At 41.8% G+C, this 22,313-nt stretch overlaps 1 protein-coding gene across 4 annotated transcripts in view; it reads right to left on the reverse strand.

Annotated features, from left to right (window-relative positions):
* The window catches only part of LOC148481576 (NACHT, LRR and PYD domains-containing protein 3-like), a 126,178-nt gene that overhangs the window by 56,925 nt on the left and 46,940 nt on the right, over positions 1-22,313 (reverse strand). For 3 of the 4 annotated variants that reach the window (XM_088453229.1, XM_088453228.1, XM_088453230.1), the window contains 2 exons: positions 4,902-5,170; positions 215-1,910 (listed from right to left, as the gene is read on the reverse strand). In XM_088453229.1, coding sequence (XP_088309355.1) covers positions 215-1,910; positions 4,902-5,170 — 1,965 coding nt within the window. Of the gene's footprint in view, positions 1-210; positions 1,911-4,901; positions 5,171-22,313 lie in introns of all 4 variants that reach the window. The other variant, XM_088453231.1, reaches the window with a different exon arrangement.

The raw sequence follows: 22,313 nt of genomic DNA on the forward strand, positions 1-22,313 counted from the left end.
TCCACAGTCTCACACATTGTACCATAATGCAAGTGACCTCATACTTTTGGTGTCCAAACACAGGACAATCTAAAATTAGTTGTAGGTGGAGAAAACATTTAATATAAATGAAATATTTCAACTTGAGAATGTTAGGTGTATTGTTATACAACTTAATGATAATAATTGGGGAGTCACCTGTATGACTATATCTGAGAGATATTTACTTACTAACCATAGCTGCTTACACCTGTGAAGGTATGGTTGCAACTTCTCCAAATAATGTGCATTTATATGGGTAGCTGTTAAGTCAAGTTCAGCAATTTCCATAAGAACGTGGTCTAGGAAATATGCCAGCACATCAAAGTCAATGGGTGAGAACACATTATCACTCAAATTAAGACGTAACACAGATGGGGTTATTCTACTGACCAAGCTGCTCCTTTGCTGCTCAAACAAGCAGTGCAGTAGGTTCAGGATGTACCCTCCACTTTCACAGTGTTCAATAATTGATTTAATCAGCCATGATGTATACATTTCAGACTTCTGACTTTCATGAAGGTTTAGATGATTCAAGAACAAATCTTGGTTTCTCACCGACAGCAATCCAGAAAGAAACCTTAAAAATAAATCCAAATATCCAGAATCAATGCCCAGTCTTTTCTGTAGGTCCATATCCATGAGGTCCTCCAAAATGTTCTCCACGTGAGCATAATAAAAAGCTGCAAAAAATTCCTGGATGGTAAAATGGGTGAACGAAAGGATATTCTCTGTACATTCCAGCTCCTGCACACAGGTCTTATCAAGAAAGCTATTTACAATGTCTTTCGGGAGCTTGTGAAACATTTCAAAGTCTTTCTCATAAAACAAGGTTTCATGCTTTAAAAGGGACTTGTATGCAATCTGACCCAAGCCCAGAATCCCTCTCAATGTTGTGTCGTCCGTAGTGCAGCAGACTTGATGTGCATGATATTTCAGTAAGACAATTAGATAATGGCAATAAATATCAGTCATTGTTTTGGGCTGCTCAATATGAAGAGTGGCACTTCCTTTTAGGACGCTGCAGACAATCCAACAAAAAGCTGGAATGTAGCACAATGTAAACAGAAAATGGTTTTCCCTAACCACCAGAAACTGTTCACTTCCCACTTTTTTATCTTCAAAAAATTTTTGGAAGTAATCTTCTATTTCAGTAACAGAAAATCCAGTAATTATCACAAAGCGCTCAATACAGTCAACGGGTATGTGGTTAATGACTGTTGGTCTGCTAGTGAGCAATACTGTGGCATCAGGTAGAAGTTCTCCCGTGATTAAACTGCCAACTAATTGAGGCAGATCTGCTTTTTCGTCTGGATCAAATACATATTGCTCCCAGTCCAGTTGGCTGTAGCTCTTAAATTCATCAAATCCATCCAAGATCAGTAGAAGTTTATTGCTGTTTTTTAAAATACTATCTAATGTCTTTGACAAGTGCCCATGTTTTTTACATATTATTTCCCGCAAAGTAGTTGGCTTGTTAATTAAGTTCAGGTCGCTGAAAGTAAAATTTAATATACAGTCAAAGTTTTGATACTCTGTTGTATTAGAGAAGTCAAAAAGGATTTTTTGAACAAAAACAGTTTTTCCAATTCCTGCTACACCACTTACAAGTATCTTCTTAGGAGTCCTCCTCCCCTTTAGCTTCTCAAACAGCTGATTTAGTTTTAGCTTATTCTTTCCTTCTTTTTTTTCTTGAAGGTATATACGTTGTTGACCGAATGTCAGCAGCTCATTTTTCTTAATTTCCAGGCTGTAGTGTCCATTGACAAGCAGAAGATTCACAAAATAATCAGAGAAGTAAAATTTTTCCCCATGTCTGCAGTTGTAAAACTTGATGAAATCACTTCTCCTTAGAAGAACCGCTTTGTGTCTTTGTATTGTCTTTGAATAATCTGAAAGAAACAATATATTGCTCACTTAATTTAACTTTAGTCCATACTAATATCAAAATTTCAAAGCCCTAAGGTTATATTACTTATCAAACAGTGTGTCACATTTATACAAAAAATTGTTGGTGTGTCTCCTCATTCCAAGATACATATAACACCATTATGTGGCTTATACTATAGTTGGTTGCTGGACAGAAGGAGGTATTTGAAATAGGAGGTCACTGTAGGTATGGTCACACCTTAGCAAGAACACATCATTTTTAATTCATGGCATTTCAAAAATAACATAAAAATGTAATTCATTGTGCCATGAATATTTGATAAACTCCTAGTGGGCTCATTTAAAATTGGAAGTATATTTGCTTTTCTTGTACAAGAGGTACATTTTTATACTTCATGTATGCAACAAAATGTGTATGCATATGTCCATATATAGTTGTTTGCATATTGTGCAGAAGGACGCCGGAGGGACTTCTGGTCAACATACAGACGGGTTCCTAATATTAGGAATAAGCTAGTAAAAAGCGCTATACCAGAAAAAAGAACTGGAAGGATTAAAACAAAAGGCTTCCATAGATGTGGCTCTTGTGTAGTCTGTATCAAACACACCAAACAAGACACGAAGCTGGAAATGCTTGACTCTAAATCTAACCTTAAAAAATTTAGTATACAAGAATTTATGACCTGTAACAGTAAAAATTGTATTTACATGATCGAATGTAGTTGTGGTTTACAATACATAGGCAAAACCTCAAGGAAACTTGAGGAAAGATGGGGTGAGCACCTACGTAATATAAGGAGAGGGGTGACTAACCATGCCCTCTCGAATCACTTTCATGAAAAACATAACAATTCAGTCAGTGAAATAAGATTAATTATAGGCATTAAAAAAGTAGAAGGGAACTGGCGTATTAAGGGTATTGAAACATTCTTAGCGAAAGCAGAAATGAAATATATTTATGATGTAAAAACATTAGAACCACATGGGTTGAACATAGATTTTGAGCTCAAGTGGTTCCTATGAAAAATATATATGCGCAGTTTCCTTTAATTTCTTTTAACATTCTACCTATTTCTTTTATGGTTTTTACAGGATTTTAATGTTATCATGTCTTTTTTGAACGATTTTAGCGTTATATTTTTAAGTGTTTTACTGTCCGGTGTTATTTTAAAAAATTAATTTTTTGTGTATTGCCAAAACTTTTAAGTGTAAAACTTTTTATGTGGATAAAACTTTATACGTGGATAAATGTAGTATTAGGTAGTTGTAGGTTCAAATGACTGTGTTCCCATTGTATATTGATCATAACACACCTTATATACTACTAAATGAGGCCTATTGGCATATTGATGTAACCCAGGCCATTGTCTTTCATTGATCCAATTGATTTGCCAGCAGTATAGTAATTATAGACTGCAGCTGTATATGTGAAACGCAGAGCGGTACGTGATGCGGAAATGTAATGCTGAGACGCTCCTTAATATGATTGAACATCATTCTCTAACGTGTGGAACGCATAGTCGCACCACATGCTGCGGAAGAGAAGACGCGTGGAACGCATCACGTGACATACCAGCGCCGGAACAAGGGTGATTACACATAATAGTGAAAGTCACGTGGAACGCTCCACGTAGCGGAGATTACCGCTGGTCAGCACCCACAAGATGATAGACAGCTCCATATGCTGCTAAGGTAAAGTGAGTAATAACAATTAATATATAAGGCGGGCTTTCTTATCCTATAAATACCTAGTCACTCCAGATTTATTTACACCTTGATAAAGACCCATACTGTGGTTGAAACGCGTTGGTGATCATATTCTGGGAGCGCACTCTGACCAGGACGGTAACGCTCTATAGGGGGAGCACAATAATACCCCTATATGTGTCAAACGTGTACCTTTCTCAAAAGGTCGTAAAAGGTAAGCTTCCATTTGTCTATTTTATATTCCAATAAAATTTAAATGATTTTATGCTATGGTGGCAATTCTCCTTCTTATTTTACATGCAACTATGTTAAAGAGAAGCCACTTCTAAGGAATATACATGAAAATAACTGGAGTAAAGATCTAGGGTGACTCATAATTCTTTTTCCTTTGAGGATTTTGGATTTACATATTTTTACAGTTGGATATTTTAGCCATCCACATTTATCAGTGGATCTTTTGAACAGTGACATTAATTTATCAGTGTTTCACTTTTTGGACTCTATCGTTATGGACATTTGTAATACTCTATAAAAGTAACTCCCATTTGGAGCGCATAGGAACATTTCTTGTTGTTTGCCGATTTTGGGGTGATCTGTGATAATCACCATAGTTCCAGTGCTGCACCATTCAATTTGGCTCACATTTGTTTATATTTTTTTGTTTGCATGGACTACTGGTCTTACCTTTGCATTTTCCTTCATGCATACCGGCGTAATTAACACTGGCATGTATTCAAAGAGTGTCGGGATATACATGTATCCCGTCCCCCGGACTGTTAACATAGTTGGGAATCCCTGCTATTGGACTGTTGTCATTTAAGAGATGTGGTTCTACTAGAATGTACCAAAAGCTCTACCCAACTAATTGGATTGGTGCTGGAATTCATCACAGCCTTTTACAATGCCAATATATTGACAGCGCAGTGTTGTTCAAAAAGAAAAGGACAATATTAATCTTACGACTAAGGGAAGAGGTAGTAATCTTGGCGCCAACCTTTTGTCGTGCACAAAAATCAATTTTTAAATGGTTCCGGGAACATATGTCCATCTATTTACCATGAATTCACTATTTTGAAAGGTTTGAGTAAAATGTGTCTGGGTAAAAATTTCTGCCAACTGACCCTAAAGATTGGGTTGAATGAAGATGAGATGGCAAAAGAGATGGCGGCACTGGAAGTCTTGAAAAGTAGAAATTATTTTACTCCTTAGACAACCGATGTTTCAGGGCATCTAAGCCATTTTATCAAGGTAATAATAGGTATATATATATTCTTAATTTTACTCACCATTTTCTTTCGACATCTGCTTTTTAAACTTCTTAACATCAAGAAAGAGTTCACAAAACATTGATGCATTTTTTTCTCCAAGACAGTCTATAAGATCTAATAATTTTCTGACTTGTTTTCTTGGTCCCCGTTCATATGCCACATCCTCATGATCATCTTTTGATAGCATCTGCTTTTTTAGGGCATGATCAAGAATAGAGTCGATATAATTTTCCAGTTCATTTATCAGCTGTACTCGGTAAGTTTGCAAAAATGAAAGTGAAGACAGTCTAGAAAAACATAAAAAATATACATTATAATGTGATCGCAAAATTCTATGTGATTCTGGTTTATCATGACTTAATTTAAACATAAGCAATTCTTCAAGTATACAGTATTATGCTACTTGTAGTTAGTCGTATTATGCTACTGGCCGATAAAGTAAATTAGCATTTTAAAGATAAGGCATTGACAAATTTGACAGCTCTAAATGTTATGAGAGTGAATATGTATGATGTTGAAAAGTGGGTGTAAGTTACGAAAAAGCATCTTATCTAAAAGGCCATTCAATCTTACACATAGGAATACTGCCTAACAACTACACTGGTCAAATAACCCTACTTAAACTAACCTGAGCAATCTTGGTAAAAATTTCTAATACAAAATACAAACAAATATTAGCAAAGCACACAAACATACTGTAATATAGATTATGCAATGTAAATCAAGGGAAAGAGCACAATTGTGCAGTGGTTTTATGCAATGTGAATCCCAATTAGGACTATTGTGCACACATTTATGAAGCACTTAGAAGGCTTATCTACTACAACATAAGGGAGCTTCCTTTTCCTCAGAGGAAGCTGGAAAGCTGGAATAACTGCAGAAGCATCATCATGTGCAAACCTCCCAAACGTCTTGCTTTTGGTGCAACAGTCCAGATTTTGGTATACTGTTGTGCAGTTCAGTGAAAAAGACGTCCATCCCGACTTCCCCTGCAGAACGCTATTGGAGGCTGATGTCTCCTCAGTGTATGGCATAAAAATTGGTGTGACAAAGCCCCCAACCCCATACTTCTAATGTTGGGTGGTGTGCTTGTGTGAATATAGAACAGCTTGGCACTGCTGAATCCTTTGAGATCAAACCAAGCAGATAAGTACATTAATAAATGCATACTACAATATAGTATGCCCATTCCAAACACTGGGGGCACCTGTTATCAACTGAACAAAGCTTGGGCCAATTTAGTGACAAGTGTACAAGTCACATCTCTCTCTGTGTCCAGGAACTGCTAAGCGTCTGTACACTGTCCCCAGAAAATCAATACATCTTTTGGTCCACACTTTTACTAATCCTTTCCAGATTCCACCTAAAATCTTGTTTCTGCACTGCTCCACAACAAAGCACACCAGTGTGCCTATTTCATACTTTACTAGGAACACTTCCCAAATCCTCCCCACTGCTTGTGCAAACCTCTCATCTTCCGCAAAAGCACCTTCTTCCTTAACCATGGGTCTGGGAGGAAATCTAGATGCACTTTATTAGATGCACATGGTGGGTCTAATCTGCTCTTGAAAAATGCAGCCAATATTTTACACTCTGTAATTTACTTCCATAGACATACTGTAAATAGGCATGTGCATAGCTATAGTAGGTGCCACTGCTATGAGGCCCAGAGGCATAGGGGGCCCGGTTCATTTGCACCCTGGACATATAATTGTCAAACAATACAAACTGGGGCATTACAGTGTGGCATAATTTGTACTGGTGACACTGTGTTGCAAAATGTGAACTGGGAGTCACTGTGTGGCATAATGTAAACTGGAGCAATCTGTGGCATAATGAGCCTGATTCAGAGACGCAGGAAATGCTGATGTTCAGGTAGCTGAGTAATTATTTGAAACAGCGCATGCATGAAAAATTTTGAAAACTTTTATGACGCCTGCGTTACTTTGAGTGCATGCACAAAGGTGCTGCTGCGATCACTTCAGCTGGTATCTGAAGTGTGGTGAAAAAGTGATAGGCGTGATAGGGTGGTGACTGGATACTAATCATAGTTGCCTATTTTTATAATTTCCACTCCGGAAGAAACCCAGAGAGAAGACGCAGGTGGGCGTGATGGAGATGGGGCTGGACTATTCATATCTTTTGGCCCTGCTACCTCGTGGTAAATGTTGCAAATCTTGCATCTTTAAATAGGGGGGGTAAATTACACAATTATCATAGAATCGCGTCATTAGGACCCGCCCCCTCCTCACAGATCCGAGGAGTCTAGGTAAGGTTCTCCCTATTCTGCCCACTTCTCTAGGAAATGGGGTGGATACAAGAAAAGTGCATTTTCTTCCAGGGGTGAAGGGGTCTACCTGAAAAATTGATAGACTCCTGCAGGATCTTTAGAGAGCAAGCTAGTGCACACAAAAATGGTCCATTCAGTGGGAGTATTATGGGAGTGTCACAGGTGTGTCACTGCAAGCGGCTGCATTCACAGACACACAGCCACAAGCCTATTATTGATTGATACAGCCACAACGCACCTTTTATATGGGCTTTTTTAGTAGCATTACCCATGTGAATTAGGTCACTAACAATGGGTCATGACATTAGGGCACTACTATGGTTTACTATGGTGTATAAAAAGAACAGCAGCTGTAGAAATAGGCAAAATTCAGACTGATCTTTATCGGAAAGATACAGCCACTAATAGCGTATTAAATAAAACCAGTGCACATTTTCCACCAGTACTGAGTGGGATCGCTAAAGGCAAATTTTTACGCCTAAGAAGAATTTGTTCAAGCCTTGAATTATTCCATATTAGATCAGAGGAATTGAAAGAGAGACTGATCAATAGGGGATATAGTAAGAGACCAATAAAGATGGGCAAACATCAGGCCTTACAGAAGGATAGGAATTCCCTCCTATACCTCGACAGAATTAACACAAAAAAAAGGATAGTGTTGTTCATTTTGTCGGAGACTTCAGTGTAAAATGCTGTGAAATTCAAAAAATCATTCAAAAACATTGGTCCACATTGACGTAAGATCGAGATCTGCAGAGATGTCTGGGACGCAGAGCACAGATCAGTTGGAGACGTTCTCCTAATTTAAGAGACAAAATGGTCCACAGTCATTTTACTCATTCCAAACATAAAAAAACCTCTTGCAGAATGGTCATTTAAGTGCGGGAACGGTAAGGCCTGTACTTTGCGGGCAACATTTTATATAATAAAATCAATAAATTATATTACGAATAATAGCAGTGAAAGTCAATATATACAATGATTATATGTAATAAATTACAATACAGGTTGAGTCTCCCATATCCAAATATTCAGAAATACGGAATATTCCGAAATACAGAATTTTTTTTAGCATGACTGAGATAGTGAAACCTTTGCTTTTTGATGGTTCAATGTACATTAACCTCGCTTAAAGCACAAATTTTACAAATATTGTATACAATTACCTTCAGGCTTTGTGTATAAGGTGTATATGAAACATAAATGAATTTCATGTATGTACACAAACTTTGTTTGAGCCACAAAATTATTGAAAATATTGTATAAAATTACCTGCAGGCTGTGTGTATAAGGGGTATATAGAACATAAAAGCATACTGTACTTGGATTTGGGTCCCTTTCCCAAGATATTTCATTATATTATGCAAATATTCCAAAATACAGAATATTCAGATATCCAAAATACCCCTGGTCCCAAGCATTTTGGATATGGAAGACTCAACCTGTACTAAATGAGACTATAGCATAAGTAGTTATACATGTTTGTTTGAGACAATTTAATAGTAATATACTGTATAATTACTGTGTACGATATATACTAGTGCGCACTAGATCTATAAAAGGCCCTTGATGATATCACTTTCCAATATGTAAAAATGCTGAGAGGCTGCGGTGCTTTGAAGCAGTATAGTCAATTTGGTGTGGTTGTCATACAACAGCTACAATGTTATAGTGCAGATTAACTATCAGGGAGTGTGATACTTTTCTAACTAAGGGGCCTATTCATTAAACATAAAAATTCAATGGAGATAATTAGCTTTAGAACTCTCATGGAGTTCTATCTAATTATAGGTGGAATTCATCATTCCACCTCTCCATAAGTATCTATTCCGAAAAGCTGTCATTTTTGCGATGACAGCTTTTCGGGAAATAGATACTTTTCCCTCTCTACACTACCTTATCGCATCTGGAAACAGTGCTGCGCATGCGCTGTTACATCTGTAAAACCAGCGCATGCGCAGCACTGCCTACATCGACCCGTTTGCGGGCGCATCGGCACTTGCAAGCGGGCCTGAATGAGACCCTATGTGTATTAGGGGCACTACTACTGCGGGCATTGTGTAAAAGGGGCACTACTGTGTGTCATAACATGAATAAGGGACACTACTACTGATGTAATGTGAATCAGGGGCAGTATGTGCGGTGTAATGTGGATAAGATTGTGCAACTGGTGAGTAATATTTCATGTGGGTGCTTATATGTGTTTTTTTTCCTGTGGGTGTATATTGTGTGTTTTTGTTTGTGTGTGTGCCTATGGTTATTTTTCATGTGGAGCCAATGGGCCCCATTTCACAATGAGACATAACCCCTTTAGCACTCGCTAAAGGGGTTATGTCCTCCTTTCAGTATTTAACAAACAGCACTGAGCTTAGCTTATCGCTGTTTGTCAATGTACCGCTTACGAGCGATATGGTCCCCATTGCGCATACCCCCATTTCGTGCATATTTAATAGGGGCCCCCACATGTTTGTTGCCCAGGGGCTCCCACAGACCTCAATCCGGCCCTGTCTCCAAGTGGTAACACAGACAGAGGATTGCTTAAGTTGAATAAAGGACAGACATCACCTGATGTATAACAACACAGACAAAAGATGGTATTATCGAAGAGAAGAAAGCCAAACATTTTTTGGGGGAGGGAGCAATGAAGTCAGACAGGTTTGACAATACATTTATGGCATTAATATTGCCACGCTGCTGATACCATGTACAATATAGGCAAAACTGAGCGCTGGCATATTTTCTATTATGAATAAAAATTCAGGTAAAAATATACACAGCATATAAATATAGTATAATTTCAGTACATCGCTGCGTGATATTAGACCATCCTAAGGTCAATACATTGACAGTCTGTGCCCAACAGCACATCATTCCCAGCTTAGGAATGATGTCATTTTGAAATGTGGACATAGACCTACTGTACATAATGAAAAATCATGCAGCTATTAAAAATTATTTATAGATATAACATGTCAGCTGAATATTTGACAACACATATACAAAGCATAGGTCATGTGTATTCAAATAACTTCATGAAATACAAATCAAATTTGTACCTTGCTTAAAGAGATTATCTTCTCAAATAAAATCTCCTTAAACATAATGTTCTGAGTTTTGTCCAAATATGAAATTATAGGGATAGGCTGACAGGAAAGCCATCACGCACAGACTAGGCTCCACAGCATTTTGGAATGGTTCCCCCTAGGGGGATTGAATTAAACAGGGATCTGTCATGTTGTCCCCCTTGGGCGAATAGCATTAACCAGGGATCTGTCAGGTAAATGAGAACCAGTTTTGTGCCTCTAGCCACAGGAGCAAACTTTCACAGAAAAGCTAATTAACACAACAGCTGACAAAATGTTAAGACAAAAATGACAAGAATCCACGACCACATATCAGAGTATACAGATAGATTGAGAGGGAGATACTGTGCAGCATGTTCGGAAACACCATGGAAAGTACAGACTTATGATTTTATTATAATATATGCCAACTCTGCCTCAGATTTAATAGCTAAGACTAAAGCTAAATGCAGGAGAGACAAAATGTGAATGGGATGCATCCAAGACCACCAAAGATAAAATTCTCTAATAACAGCCCCATAAATAGCCATAGTAAGGGCCTTAAGGTACTCCCAGGGGTAAATGCTTTATGGCTGTCCATACTGTACTTTTGCAATTTGTTCTGGAACGATTCCAGCAGTATTAATGCTCACACACCATTACAGGCGGCAAGTTATATTTTAAACATTAGAAACATCTGGTTGCGTTGCGCTGAATATGGTGATGGCAAGATGCAGGGGAGTTTGGCTATGCTTGCGTTCTATTACAAAATCACAACCTATTAAATAACCCAATAGCCTTTGTGGCCAAAGCAAACACTGAGGACAGGATGTACTAACTGAAAATGCAGTAAAAACCACTGTTTATTCATATATAACCGCATTTCCCATATACCCAATAGGCAATGCATTGTCTATTGGGTATATGGGAAATGGGTTCAAATCTGAAGCCTATGGGCCTAATAGAAGCTTATGGGCTTCTTTTTGCATAATTGGCACATGCTGAAGGACTCCCATGTCATAAACGTGGAAGTCCTCACAACGCAAAGGACAGCTCTTATCAGGGGTGGGATACATGACGCATAGCACTCACGATGAGATGCATTCCACCGGTCATCGCATGCATACCGGCATTAGTAATGTCAGTATGCATGACGATCCCCGCAAAGGATCGCTCTGCCGGTAAGAGCGGCCCTTTCCGGTGGTGGGACTATGACCCAGAATCCCCTCCAGTGTACTTCTGCGCATGCGCAGAAGGACACGCACGCCGCGGGGGGTGCTGGGAGGGATTCGATTGGATCCCTCTCACAGCACTCTGCGGAGAGAAGCCCATAGTCTTCTATGGGTAATGCCAACAGGAAAATGGCGTTATCCACCGCAACCAAGCCCTGTATTTTCAGGGTTTGACCGCATTTTTCACCTTGCTGTATCCCGCCCCAGAAGAGCTGTTCTTTGCTTATTTAATTATAAATTTATATACATATGGTGTTAATAATTGCCACTAAGCATGTGGTAAGTGGCGATGCCCGATACTTCCCGCCCTGAATCTATTATAAAGCCAGTAATGTTGCTAACCACATGCAGTGAGGCAGGTTCTATATCAAATCGAAGTTTCTTAAAAGCAGACTCAGTATGTTTTTTCGACATTCAGCATGTGGAGACTGATAACATTTTGACATGCTCAGAATGTTGACAAAACAATAAGTCCCGATGGTGCGGCGATCAATCACTTCCGTTCAGCTCCAGTGGTGCAGTGGTGCCTTCCGGGTCTGCTGGTGTCAGGTGATCCATTCTGAATCAGCTATCCCTAATGCTAACCCCTATCCCTAACCCTCCCCCTGATGGTCTAATTTTTCCTAAAATCATTATTTTTATGAAAAATTGTTGGGATTTGCTTAAGAACCCTAAGGCCACCCACCTAATGACTAATTAAGCAATTAGAAGTTTCCAATTAGCTTCATTAGTCCAATAATTACATTACACCAAAATCAAATTTTTCTTTAGTTACTGCGCATGTCAAACTGTATGACAGGCAACAGCAGAGCAGTAGCAGTAAGACACTTCAGCATCGATCCTCCAGTGCTGCAGTAGATAAGTAAAGTTTTTTCAGTGAATGAGGCCTTCTGACATTGGGACACTGCAGTGCTGGCTCTTCCTAGTCTCTATCCTATGTGACCTGTATGTATGTAATGGAATATTGGTATCTCTGGCTGAATAATGGAAGTGTGGTCCTCTCTCTGGCTGTAAAAATGTGACAATGTAAAGCTCCAAAAGACAGAATGTGACATGTACTGTACAGTACTGTGTACATTCATATGACATAGAGTGTAGTGTATACATATATGTACATATATCTGGCATATACACTAAGTATGATAGGGGGCTTTGTTCATTGGCCGCGTGGTGTCAATCCTTACTTCAAACACCCCCCTTATTCGGGAACCCGGCGGACGCAATGCCGACCGTCGGCTTCCCAACTGCTTAATCCCGGCAAGGGTTAAATGACAGGCATCGAAATCCCGACGCCTGTCATTTTACCTATGCCGGGAGCCCGGCGCCCGGCATCCCGATCAAAGAGATGCTGGGCGCCGCCGCGGACAGCCGCGGGGGGGGGGGAGGGTTAGGTTTAGGGCTCCCAGGGGGGGACTTAGGGTTAGGCACCACCCGGGAGGTTAGGGTTAGGCTAGGGGAAAGGGGGTTAGGGTTAGGCACCCCCGGGGGGAAGTTACGGTTAGGCAGCCCCCGGGGGACTTAGGGTTAGGCGGTGGGGAAGGGGGGGTTAGGTTTAGGCACTTAGAGGTGGGATTAGGGTTAGGCACTGGGGGGGAGGTTAGGGTTAGGCACCGTAAAGGAGAGTTAGGGTTGGGGGGGGGGAATTAAATCAGTTATACTTACCTCTGTAGACGATCGGGATTTCCTCCTGTGTCGGGCAGCCGCTGTCGGGATTTGAACCGCTGGCCATGCGAATCATACTGATTCCCCTTATTCAGTGTCCACATAATCCTCTACTTTATCCATCCCTAACTTCCCCCTCTTGTCTCCTCTACTTGTTGTTTCCCCTTTTTTCTCTCATCAGTTTCCCTTCCAACCCTTTGCTTCTTTCCCCCACCTTTCCTGTTCCTCCATTCTCAACCACCTCCCTCCCTCTATGGCCTTGCTACCCCACCACTAAGCCCCATTTCTTCCTGGTTCTGCCTGTCTCCTCCAGAGCTGCCAAGAGAAGTACAGCAACGTCCTGTGGGACCACAGCTTGTTGGGTATGGCTGCACCCATTTGTGGGTGGGTCTAGCATGTGAGAAGCACCCATTCACAGGAGCATGGCATAGCACATAGCAGCTGGGACTAAAGTATTCACTATTAGGATGGCGGGGCAGTCCCATAATAGCTGCATTTTCAGCTGGATGTATTTAGATGCTAAAATGTAACAGACAAAAATTAAGGTGCAACTTTTTTATTTTGTACATCTCTCATGTAAATAATGTATAAACAATATAACTTTTTCGTTATAGAGATAGATGAATGAAGGACTTAATTTTGACATAACATCAGGTCATCTTAAACACACACATTCTGCCGCTTGTATCCTAACCCGCTGCTCCATGCTCCTTCCTCAGTATCTACCCCATCTGTGTCACCCCTGTCACTCTGCCCCTCCCCTTTAGATTGTAAGCTCTCACGAGCAGGGCCCTCGTCCCTAACATGCTTCTCCTCCCCCTACTTATATTATCATTTACTCCTAACGCCTCAATTGGCACCTAACACTTGTTTGCTGATCTCCTGCTGCTTGCGTTATGCAGCTATGTTTATAAACCATGTCCTTGTCTTGCATTGTTTTGTATTACTATTAAGTGTTAATTACTATTAACTGCATTGTTTTGTATTACTATTAATGTATGTACTGTGTAAGGTGCTGCGGAACCTTTGTGGCACCATAAAATAAAGGATAATAATAATCCCTCTACCAATCCTTTGTCTGCAAAAAGAGCAGCTTTTCAGAAATTATACTTTGTTAATGAAGTTTGATGAATGCCTCCAAGCAGTTTTTTTAAACTCACAGCAAGTTTAAAACATAATTATCACAAGTGATAATTATGTAATGATGAGTAGAGCACTGAAGAATAGATCATTATAGGTTGGTTCTCATTTCAGATTTGTAAACTTTAATTGAAAATAGCCAACCATAAGGAGTCTGCCAAAGACAAACAGTCTACCCACAGAAAAACTTGCAAGAATATGCATTACAAATGTTGGAGTGCACGCGCACAGGCAAGCACTGAGTGACGCTGTTACTTCATATGCGGCAGGCAGGGGCCAGACTGGGGCTAAAAATAGTCCCTGGCATTTAAAGCACACAGGCCCATCTCGGCATCAGCATATGGCTCCTGGCATAGACTCCTCCCCTTACTATTCCTGACTCCTCCTCCAAGTGTACATAATTAATTAAATAATTAAAATACACACATCACAGCTCATCGTGCAGTGCATTCAAACTCTAGACCACATATGCCATAGTCAGACAATTAACTGTCAAACTATCTGTAATTATGTAGCATGTGCTTTGCACAATGATAAAGATAACCATCACTTTTCTTAATCCCACTATATTAAAATACACAACACTCCAAGCAAGAGATTTGAACACCAAACCTCCTTTACCATAATCCATACCTCCCAACTTTTGTCTTGCAAAAGGGTGGACACTCCTGCGTGCCAAAGGCGCGCAGACAAAATTAGGGGACGTGGCCTCACAGCTAGGAGGGGGTGGCCATGCAGGATATGTGAGCCATGTCTCCGTTTTTGTCATGTTGGGGCATGCCCATCGCTCCGGGTTCTGCTAGGCATGCCCACAGTCTCTCTCTTTCCTGTGAATAGATGCCGAGCACATGTGCACGGCATCTATTCACCACATGCTCTGAGAGTGGCCCTTGGTGGGGATTGCAATATCCCACCAAAATCAGGACAGTTAGGAGGACCACATAATCAGACACTTAACTTGTGAGCTATCAGTAATAGTGTAACATATGTGCAGCTTGTCAATAATTTATAAATCCCCCCTACCCACCCACCCTGTATTTGAAATACACAATGCTTAGCATGTCATGCAGGGAATTTGAATTCTAACTAAATGTGATCTACATAGATCTGCTTAGCTGCAGGCAGGGCCGGCTCTAGGGATGTTCGACCTGAGCCGAAATGGCCCGCAGATGGTTAAATCGGGAGGTTGGGGACACCCACCGCCGCAGCTGTGCGGCTGTGCCGGACCCCGGAGACTCTGAATGGATGCTGCGCGCATGCGCGCGGCATCCATTCAGTGACGCGAGAGGCCTGGAGGAAGCCCAGCTAGTGAGGCTCCCCAGTTATTTGGAGGCGGACACGCCTCCAAATAACGTCACGTAGGGGGCGTGACCTATGGTAATTAGGCCATGCCCCCATTTTTGGGCGCTCTGGAGGGGGCCGCCACAGGGTGCTCCGACCCCTGGAGCGGGCCCTGGCTGCAGGTGTCTAAACTTAATGCTGGGTCCACACGGGATGATCTGTTCAGCAAACGATATCGCTGAATAATCTCCCTTGAAATTGCCGGTGTGCTGGATGAACAATATGGTTCATCCACACACCAAAGATTTCATGAACAACTAACGATCGTTCTCCCATATGGAAAATGAACGATATCGTCCAGGTTGGCCTGCATGTATGGACGTTGGCCGATATCATTATCGTACAGCGGGAGCGAGCATCGTTGGTCGTTAATTGCATACACACGGAACGATATAAACGAACGATATATCGTTAAACTATATCGTTATCGTTCATATCATTCAAAGATATCGTCTCGTGTATGCAGCTTAACAATTACAACCAGTTTTCACATAGCTAGAATTACTAGGATTGTTACACAGGAACAAATAGTTCAAGTGTTAAGGTGCGTACACACGTACACTATCTATGAACGATAACGATATTGTTCAACAATATATCGTTCATATCGTTCATTTTTATGCAGTGAACAAACAACAATGCTCGTTCCCGCATGAACGATAATGATATCTATGATCGTCCGTACATGCAGACCAATCTGGACGATATTGTCAACTTTGCCTGTTCAGAGATGTGGCAGGATGACTTCACTGAAAGATATCTTTGAAATGATGCCACATTGTTTAAACAAAAATCACAATAGCCCTGCCCTAATCATAATAAAGTATGGGGATTTACGGCCTGATTCAGACCCGCTCGCAAGCGGGTCAATGTTAGGCCACTGCGCATGCGCACGCCGTAACAGACTCTGACGTGTGCATGCGCGAGACCCGGCTAGCGACGGGCGCTCCGTCGCTCCGGGTCTTGCACCAAAAGGGGGCGGCTGTCGATTTTGATCAACAGCTCACACCGTTTTGGAGGCGTGGCATTGGTGTGGCTTCACAAACGGAGGCGTTCCCATGCGAACACCTGCCGTTTGTGGGCGGCCCCACTGACATCACCAGTGATGTCAGTGGGAGAGCTTCAGGCTCTATTAGAGCCAGAAGCTCTCTGGGGCTTGCGGCCACGAGACCCTACCACAAGGGTCTCGTTGCAAGCCCATCATCCTGGCCACTCCAAAAAAAAATAAAAACGCCCTGATTCAGAGCGTCCGGCTCTGAATCAGGGCCTTAGTTCATATTTTGATCAAAACATTAAAGCTTGCAGCAGCTGTCAAGGCACCCCAATCTGGTCCCTAAATCCCCATGCTTTATTATAGTGAGTGTGTCACAGTTGTGCAGGCTCTGCGACACAAACTAGAACTCAGTTAGTTGGTCTCCCCTGCTTCTAGCAATACATAATAGTTATAGCGATCTAATAGCTTCCCCAAAGTCTGGGTACCGGAGCATATATGAAAACAGACAAATAAAGGATCACTTTTTATCACACATGCTTCCCCCCGCTAAGCAGTGTCAGTGAAAGTTTACATTACAATTATCACAAAACTCCTCTCAGTAAAATATGTCTTTTTTTATAGGGGGTACATTCAGAAGCATAACTAGGTACTTTAAAAGCACCATAGCAAAAGATTGTAAAGGCCTCTATGTACCACTCAACATACAGACTCTCATTGGCTGCTGCACCCACGGCAGGAGCTGGGCTGTAGCTCACTCATGAGCTCCGCCTTCTGGCTCCAGCAGTGGAGGATGGAGGAGCGGATGGCGGCGGTCGCAGGAGCAGGGATTGTGTTTTCTGTGTGTCTTTGTGAAATATGTAAGGGGCACTACTGGGGGCACTGTATAGGAAAGACCACTACTTGGGGCACTGTATAAGGGTAACTGCTGGGGGCATTGCATAGGGGGGACCACTACTGGGAGCACTGTATAAGGGGCACTGCTGGGGGCACTGCATAGAGGGGACCACTACTGGGGGCACTGCATAGAGGGGACCACTACTGGGGGCACTGTATAAGGGGCACTACTGGGGGCACTGCATAGGGGGACCACTACTGGGTGCACTGTATTAAGCACACTACTGGGGGTACAGCATAGGAGGACCACTACTGGGGGCACTGTATAAGGGGGAACCACCACTCCCCCAGTGCATAGGGGGAACCACTACTGGGGGCACTGTATAAGGGGCACTACTGGGGCACTACTACATGAGGCACTGCATAAGGGACACTGCTACTGGGGACATGTCTATAAGGGGCACTACAGTGGGCATTGCAAGAGCGCCACTACTACAGGGGGCATTAAGGTGCACATGGAATGGAAAGGAATGTTCCCAGAGTGACGAGAAATGGTGGTCTGTCATGTTGTCAAGTCCCAATTTTTTCCGTGGCCACGCACGCCCCTTGTGGCATGTGCCATGTCCACTTTTTCAGCATGCACACATAGGGATGGGCTCCATTTTTCATAATGCCCTGGGTCCCAAATACCCTAGTTACACCACTGCCACTCAATTATGAAAAATGTATATAACACATGTAACTTTGACAAGAAAGTTGGTCCCCCCTCAACTCTGGCCCATAGCAACTGCACCCCATGCACCTATTGTATTTATGCCCATGGGTACATTACTATGTGGTGTCATGACATCACAACACAGCCGAAACATACAGAAACTCTGCCCCCAAGCAGAACAGCCCTTGGCAGGTTTTGTTGGCCGGGCCTCTTGCCAGCTGGACTGGCCCATCTGACCATCGGCCGTGCTGGCATTTGCCAGAACAGCCAGATGGCCAGTGCCAGATGCCCTGGGCAAGTGGCTTTGAGTTGTTTGAGAGTATTTTAAAAGGATTGTTATCTACTTACCCACCAGCTCAGGGTTGCGGACATTCTGGCTGCCCTGAGGGTAGCCAGACCGGCAAAGCAAGGGGGCAAGGTCGGCATTGGATGACATTGCCACAAGATTGCATAATTTTGGCCCCGCCCCGCTACACAATGCAGAGATTACCGGGATTGTGAAGCAGGGGAAGGGGCCCAAAATGAATTGCATCACTGGCTTCCCCCTCCCCCCCCACTGCGGGGGATTCTTTTATAACTGCGGGGGGGAACTTGAGGGGTCGGCGGCCACCGGGAGGCTTGTCTGCCTTTCTGGGGAGCCGGAAGCGGTACCTGATTTTCGTGAGGCTCTGGTCAAATCGGGAGGTTAGGCTGTTGCTAGGTGGCAAGTGTTCCATGAACAAATACATGTTTTTCTTTGCTGCTACAATGTCTTGGAAATGTTATCAGGCATAGTTAGGCAGATATTTATTTTGTTATTCTAGACACAGCGCTCAAGAGGGACTCAAGATTTATCAGAAACAGCTACAAAAGCAAAACTGATGTTTATAAAATGGTTAAAAATCTCTAATCTGTATTTTTGTGGACCCTACTTTTATAATGAAATATAAAAATGGAGTGCAAGAGAGAGGAGGGCATTCATTGTATTGCCAACTGTCCAAGATACCACTGCAAAGCAGCCTGCTGCTCCATGAAACTCAAATTGTTTTAAAGGTCTGTTATTTCGCTTTGCTTTAAGATACAAAATAAAACATCTTCACCTGTTAAAACAGTTATTACGATGACCAAAATAAAGCATTGCACATTAAATATTTTACAAATTGACACTTTGTGGTCAATAATTATTCATTTACCTACATTTCATTACAATTGCCCATAATTCTGGTTATAAAATCTGTAAATCATTAGCAATAACTACAATTCTCTGCGATATGATCAGCCCGTTTTACTCACTTCCTTAAAAAATAGGTGATTTATTAGCTGAGAAACAGTTTGCTATAAGTGAAATAAATCAATGAAACAATTAGTCCATCAATCCTCACAAAAATTAATAGAATGCTGGGAAAAACAGTATTCGCTTGTTGGAGCACACACGACACCCTACTATTATATAATACATAACATTTATTGATATGTATTAAAATGTGACATGGTATTTTAGACACACAAAGATACAAAATATAACAACAAACTAAAAACAAACAGACAAATAATATGTGATAGTAAAAACAAACAGGCAAATAATATGTGATAGTAAATTTATGTGGTTATCTGAGCAAATGAATAACTGTATAATATTATATTGCCTGATAACATCTGACCTGTAGATGCAGGCCATAGATACCAAACCATCATATACCCATGTGTATCGTGGTCTAAAAGGGTGAACATTTTCGGTAAATAATAAAGAGATAATACCATATATGGTTCATTCAGGCATATACCACATAGAATAGATTGTCAGCCACTAAACATAAAGTTATAATACACGCCAAAGAGAGTCATAAAACAGGTTTTGCCTTTAAAATATGGGAAGACTCGCAGGAGTTCACGCAGCGGCTGCAGGGCAAATATTCTCTCAGAGGTATGTAAATGATAAGTCTCCACAATTTATATATGGCATTACTGAAAAGAGTGTATATATCTATAGCCCCGGGCGATATGTAGTTTATGGCATTCATTTCTGGAGTAATCATTGTGCACATGCTACAATCCACCAGCTAGACCGCTGCCACTGAGCACATACAGGTCATCAGGTATTCTATTATCTCTCTAGGGGACTGCCTCAGTGTTGATACTTCCCCAGCTTTACCCTGCGCTGTCAGTTTGACATAAGTGGGCTAGAGGGATATTTATATCCACAAAGGCTTTTTCTTTCTTCTCTTTAAGATATGGGATCTCACTGCATCACGATCCTTATATTGGAATGTGGAAAATATGAATCAGCTACACATTAAGTGGATATACAGTCTTCAGGACTTATCTAGGTACTTAAAAATTCTTCTCATGATATATTTATTTTATATGCCGGTTAGGAGATGTAATGGACATACAGATCTTTGGACCTAAAGACATTCTGTTTAATTTGTCACATACATGATATTTGTGCATGTCATTCAGGCAGTTACTGGAATATATCTTTGGATCTTTTCAGCACTCTATCAAGAATTATTGCTAAATAATTTTTATTTGCCTATTTTTACAAAGACTATAAAAGTTATTTACCCCGCAACATTTCACCTTTTTTGCTTTTATCTATGACATCAGGGCCGGATTAAGGCTTGTGGGGGCCCCACGGCAACTAAATTGCGGGCGGACACCTCCAAGCCACACGGAGCCTACCCCACCCCCGAAAGCCTCACGCACAGCTTGTTTCCCCCCCCCCCAAACCACATGAAGCCTACCCCCTCCAACGCTTAGAAAGCACTGGAATGGAGCCTACCACGCCACCAAGCCACACGGGGCCTACTGTTCCATCCCCGCCGCTGACTCACCTGATGTCCCGGCAGAGCTGCTCCCGAGTCTACTCCTCAGCATCACGGACATGTGTCACGTGACACTGATGAGGGGACTCGGGAGCCACTCTGCGCTGCATGCAGTAGAACAGCTTCTGAGTCTCCACTCGGGATCAGGTGCCCATGGACACCTGTTCTCAGCAGGGTCACATTGACCCTGTGTGAGGGGCCCTCTTTGTGTGGGGGCCCCAGCGCGACCGCCCCTTTCGCCACCCCCCTTAATCCGGCCCTGTATCGCATTATGCATGTTTTTTTTAGAAATAAATGTGGCTTGGATTTTACCTTACTAATCGCATAAGTGTTCGATAATCCACAAAGGGTCATATATTCATATTAGTAACTCTAGTCACAGATTCAAAAATGTGCTCATAGTCAAAAACTCAGGTCTGGTATTAAAGATTGACTTGTTTGCTTTCCGTTCTTTTCCTGGTTGTGTTCCTTCTATTGTGTCCCTTAGTTTTCATGATTTAATATTTTAAACTATTTTTGTCATAATTCAATAAAAATGTCTCTTTCTACCTGTAAACCTTTATGAAAATATATGTAACTAATTTACCTTGGAAATTGTTAATAAAATATGCTCCTTTGTGAATACTGCATGTATAGGGCCCAGCACATCTTATTTATCATTTATTAGAGGATCTTTAACCACTTGCTTGGCACAGTCATATCAGATGTGACCATGCCAGTCTGGGCTTTCCCTGACATGGTCGCATCTGATGCGACCTGTCAGAAATGCCCACTAGGCGACTGCTGGAAGCTAATCTTACTGCAGCCGCCTATATCAGAGGGACTTGCTAGTCACTCTACACCCACGGATCCCCCTCCTGTATGTCGCGATCACTGCATATACATGCATATATATACACGTGTATATATATATATGTATATATATATTATATATACACACACACACGGTCCGGCGGCGTAGGCTGGGGTGCATGGGGGTCCGGCTTGCATTGCGAGGGTTCAGTGGCGTCCATGGCAGGGTTCGGGGGTCCAGCGGGGTCCGTGGCAGGGTGCAAAGGGATCCAGCGGTGGGGAGCGGGGGAGTCCGACCCCCCTGCCATGCTAGTCTGACAGGCCAAAACAAGTGTGAAAACTGTTCTTTACACACATATTATTGTGTATAGGAAACAGTAAAGTGAATGGCCCCCCGCCTAGGCATGGGGCCGCCTAGGTCCCAGAAGCTTTTGGGGCTATGACAGTGTGAAATACATTTTAGATGCTTTATTTTAGCACTCCTGCCATCAGCTGAGACTACAATGTTAGATCACTTAAAAAGAAAAAAAAAATTATCATCAGTGTTATTTTTCTGCTGTGCCT

This window comes from Taudactylus pleione, unplaced genomic scaffold (assembly GCF_031769625.1).
Source record: "Taudactylus pleione unplaced genomic scaffold, aTauple2 ptg000573l, whole genome shotgun sequence".
In the NCBI taxonomy this organism is placed as follows: Eukaryota; Metazoa; Chordata; class Amphibia; order Anura; family Myobatrachidae; genus Taudactylus; species Taudactylus pleione.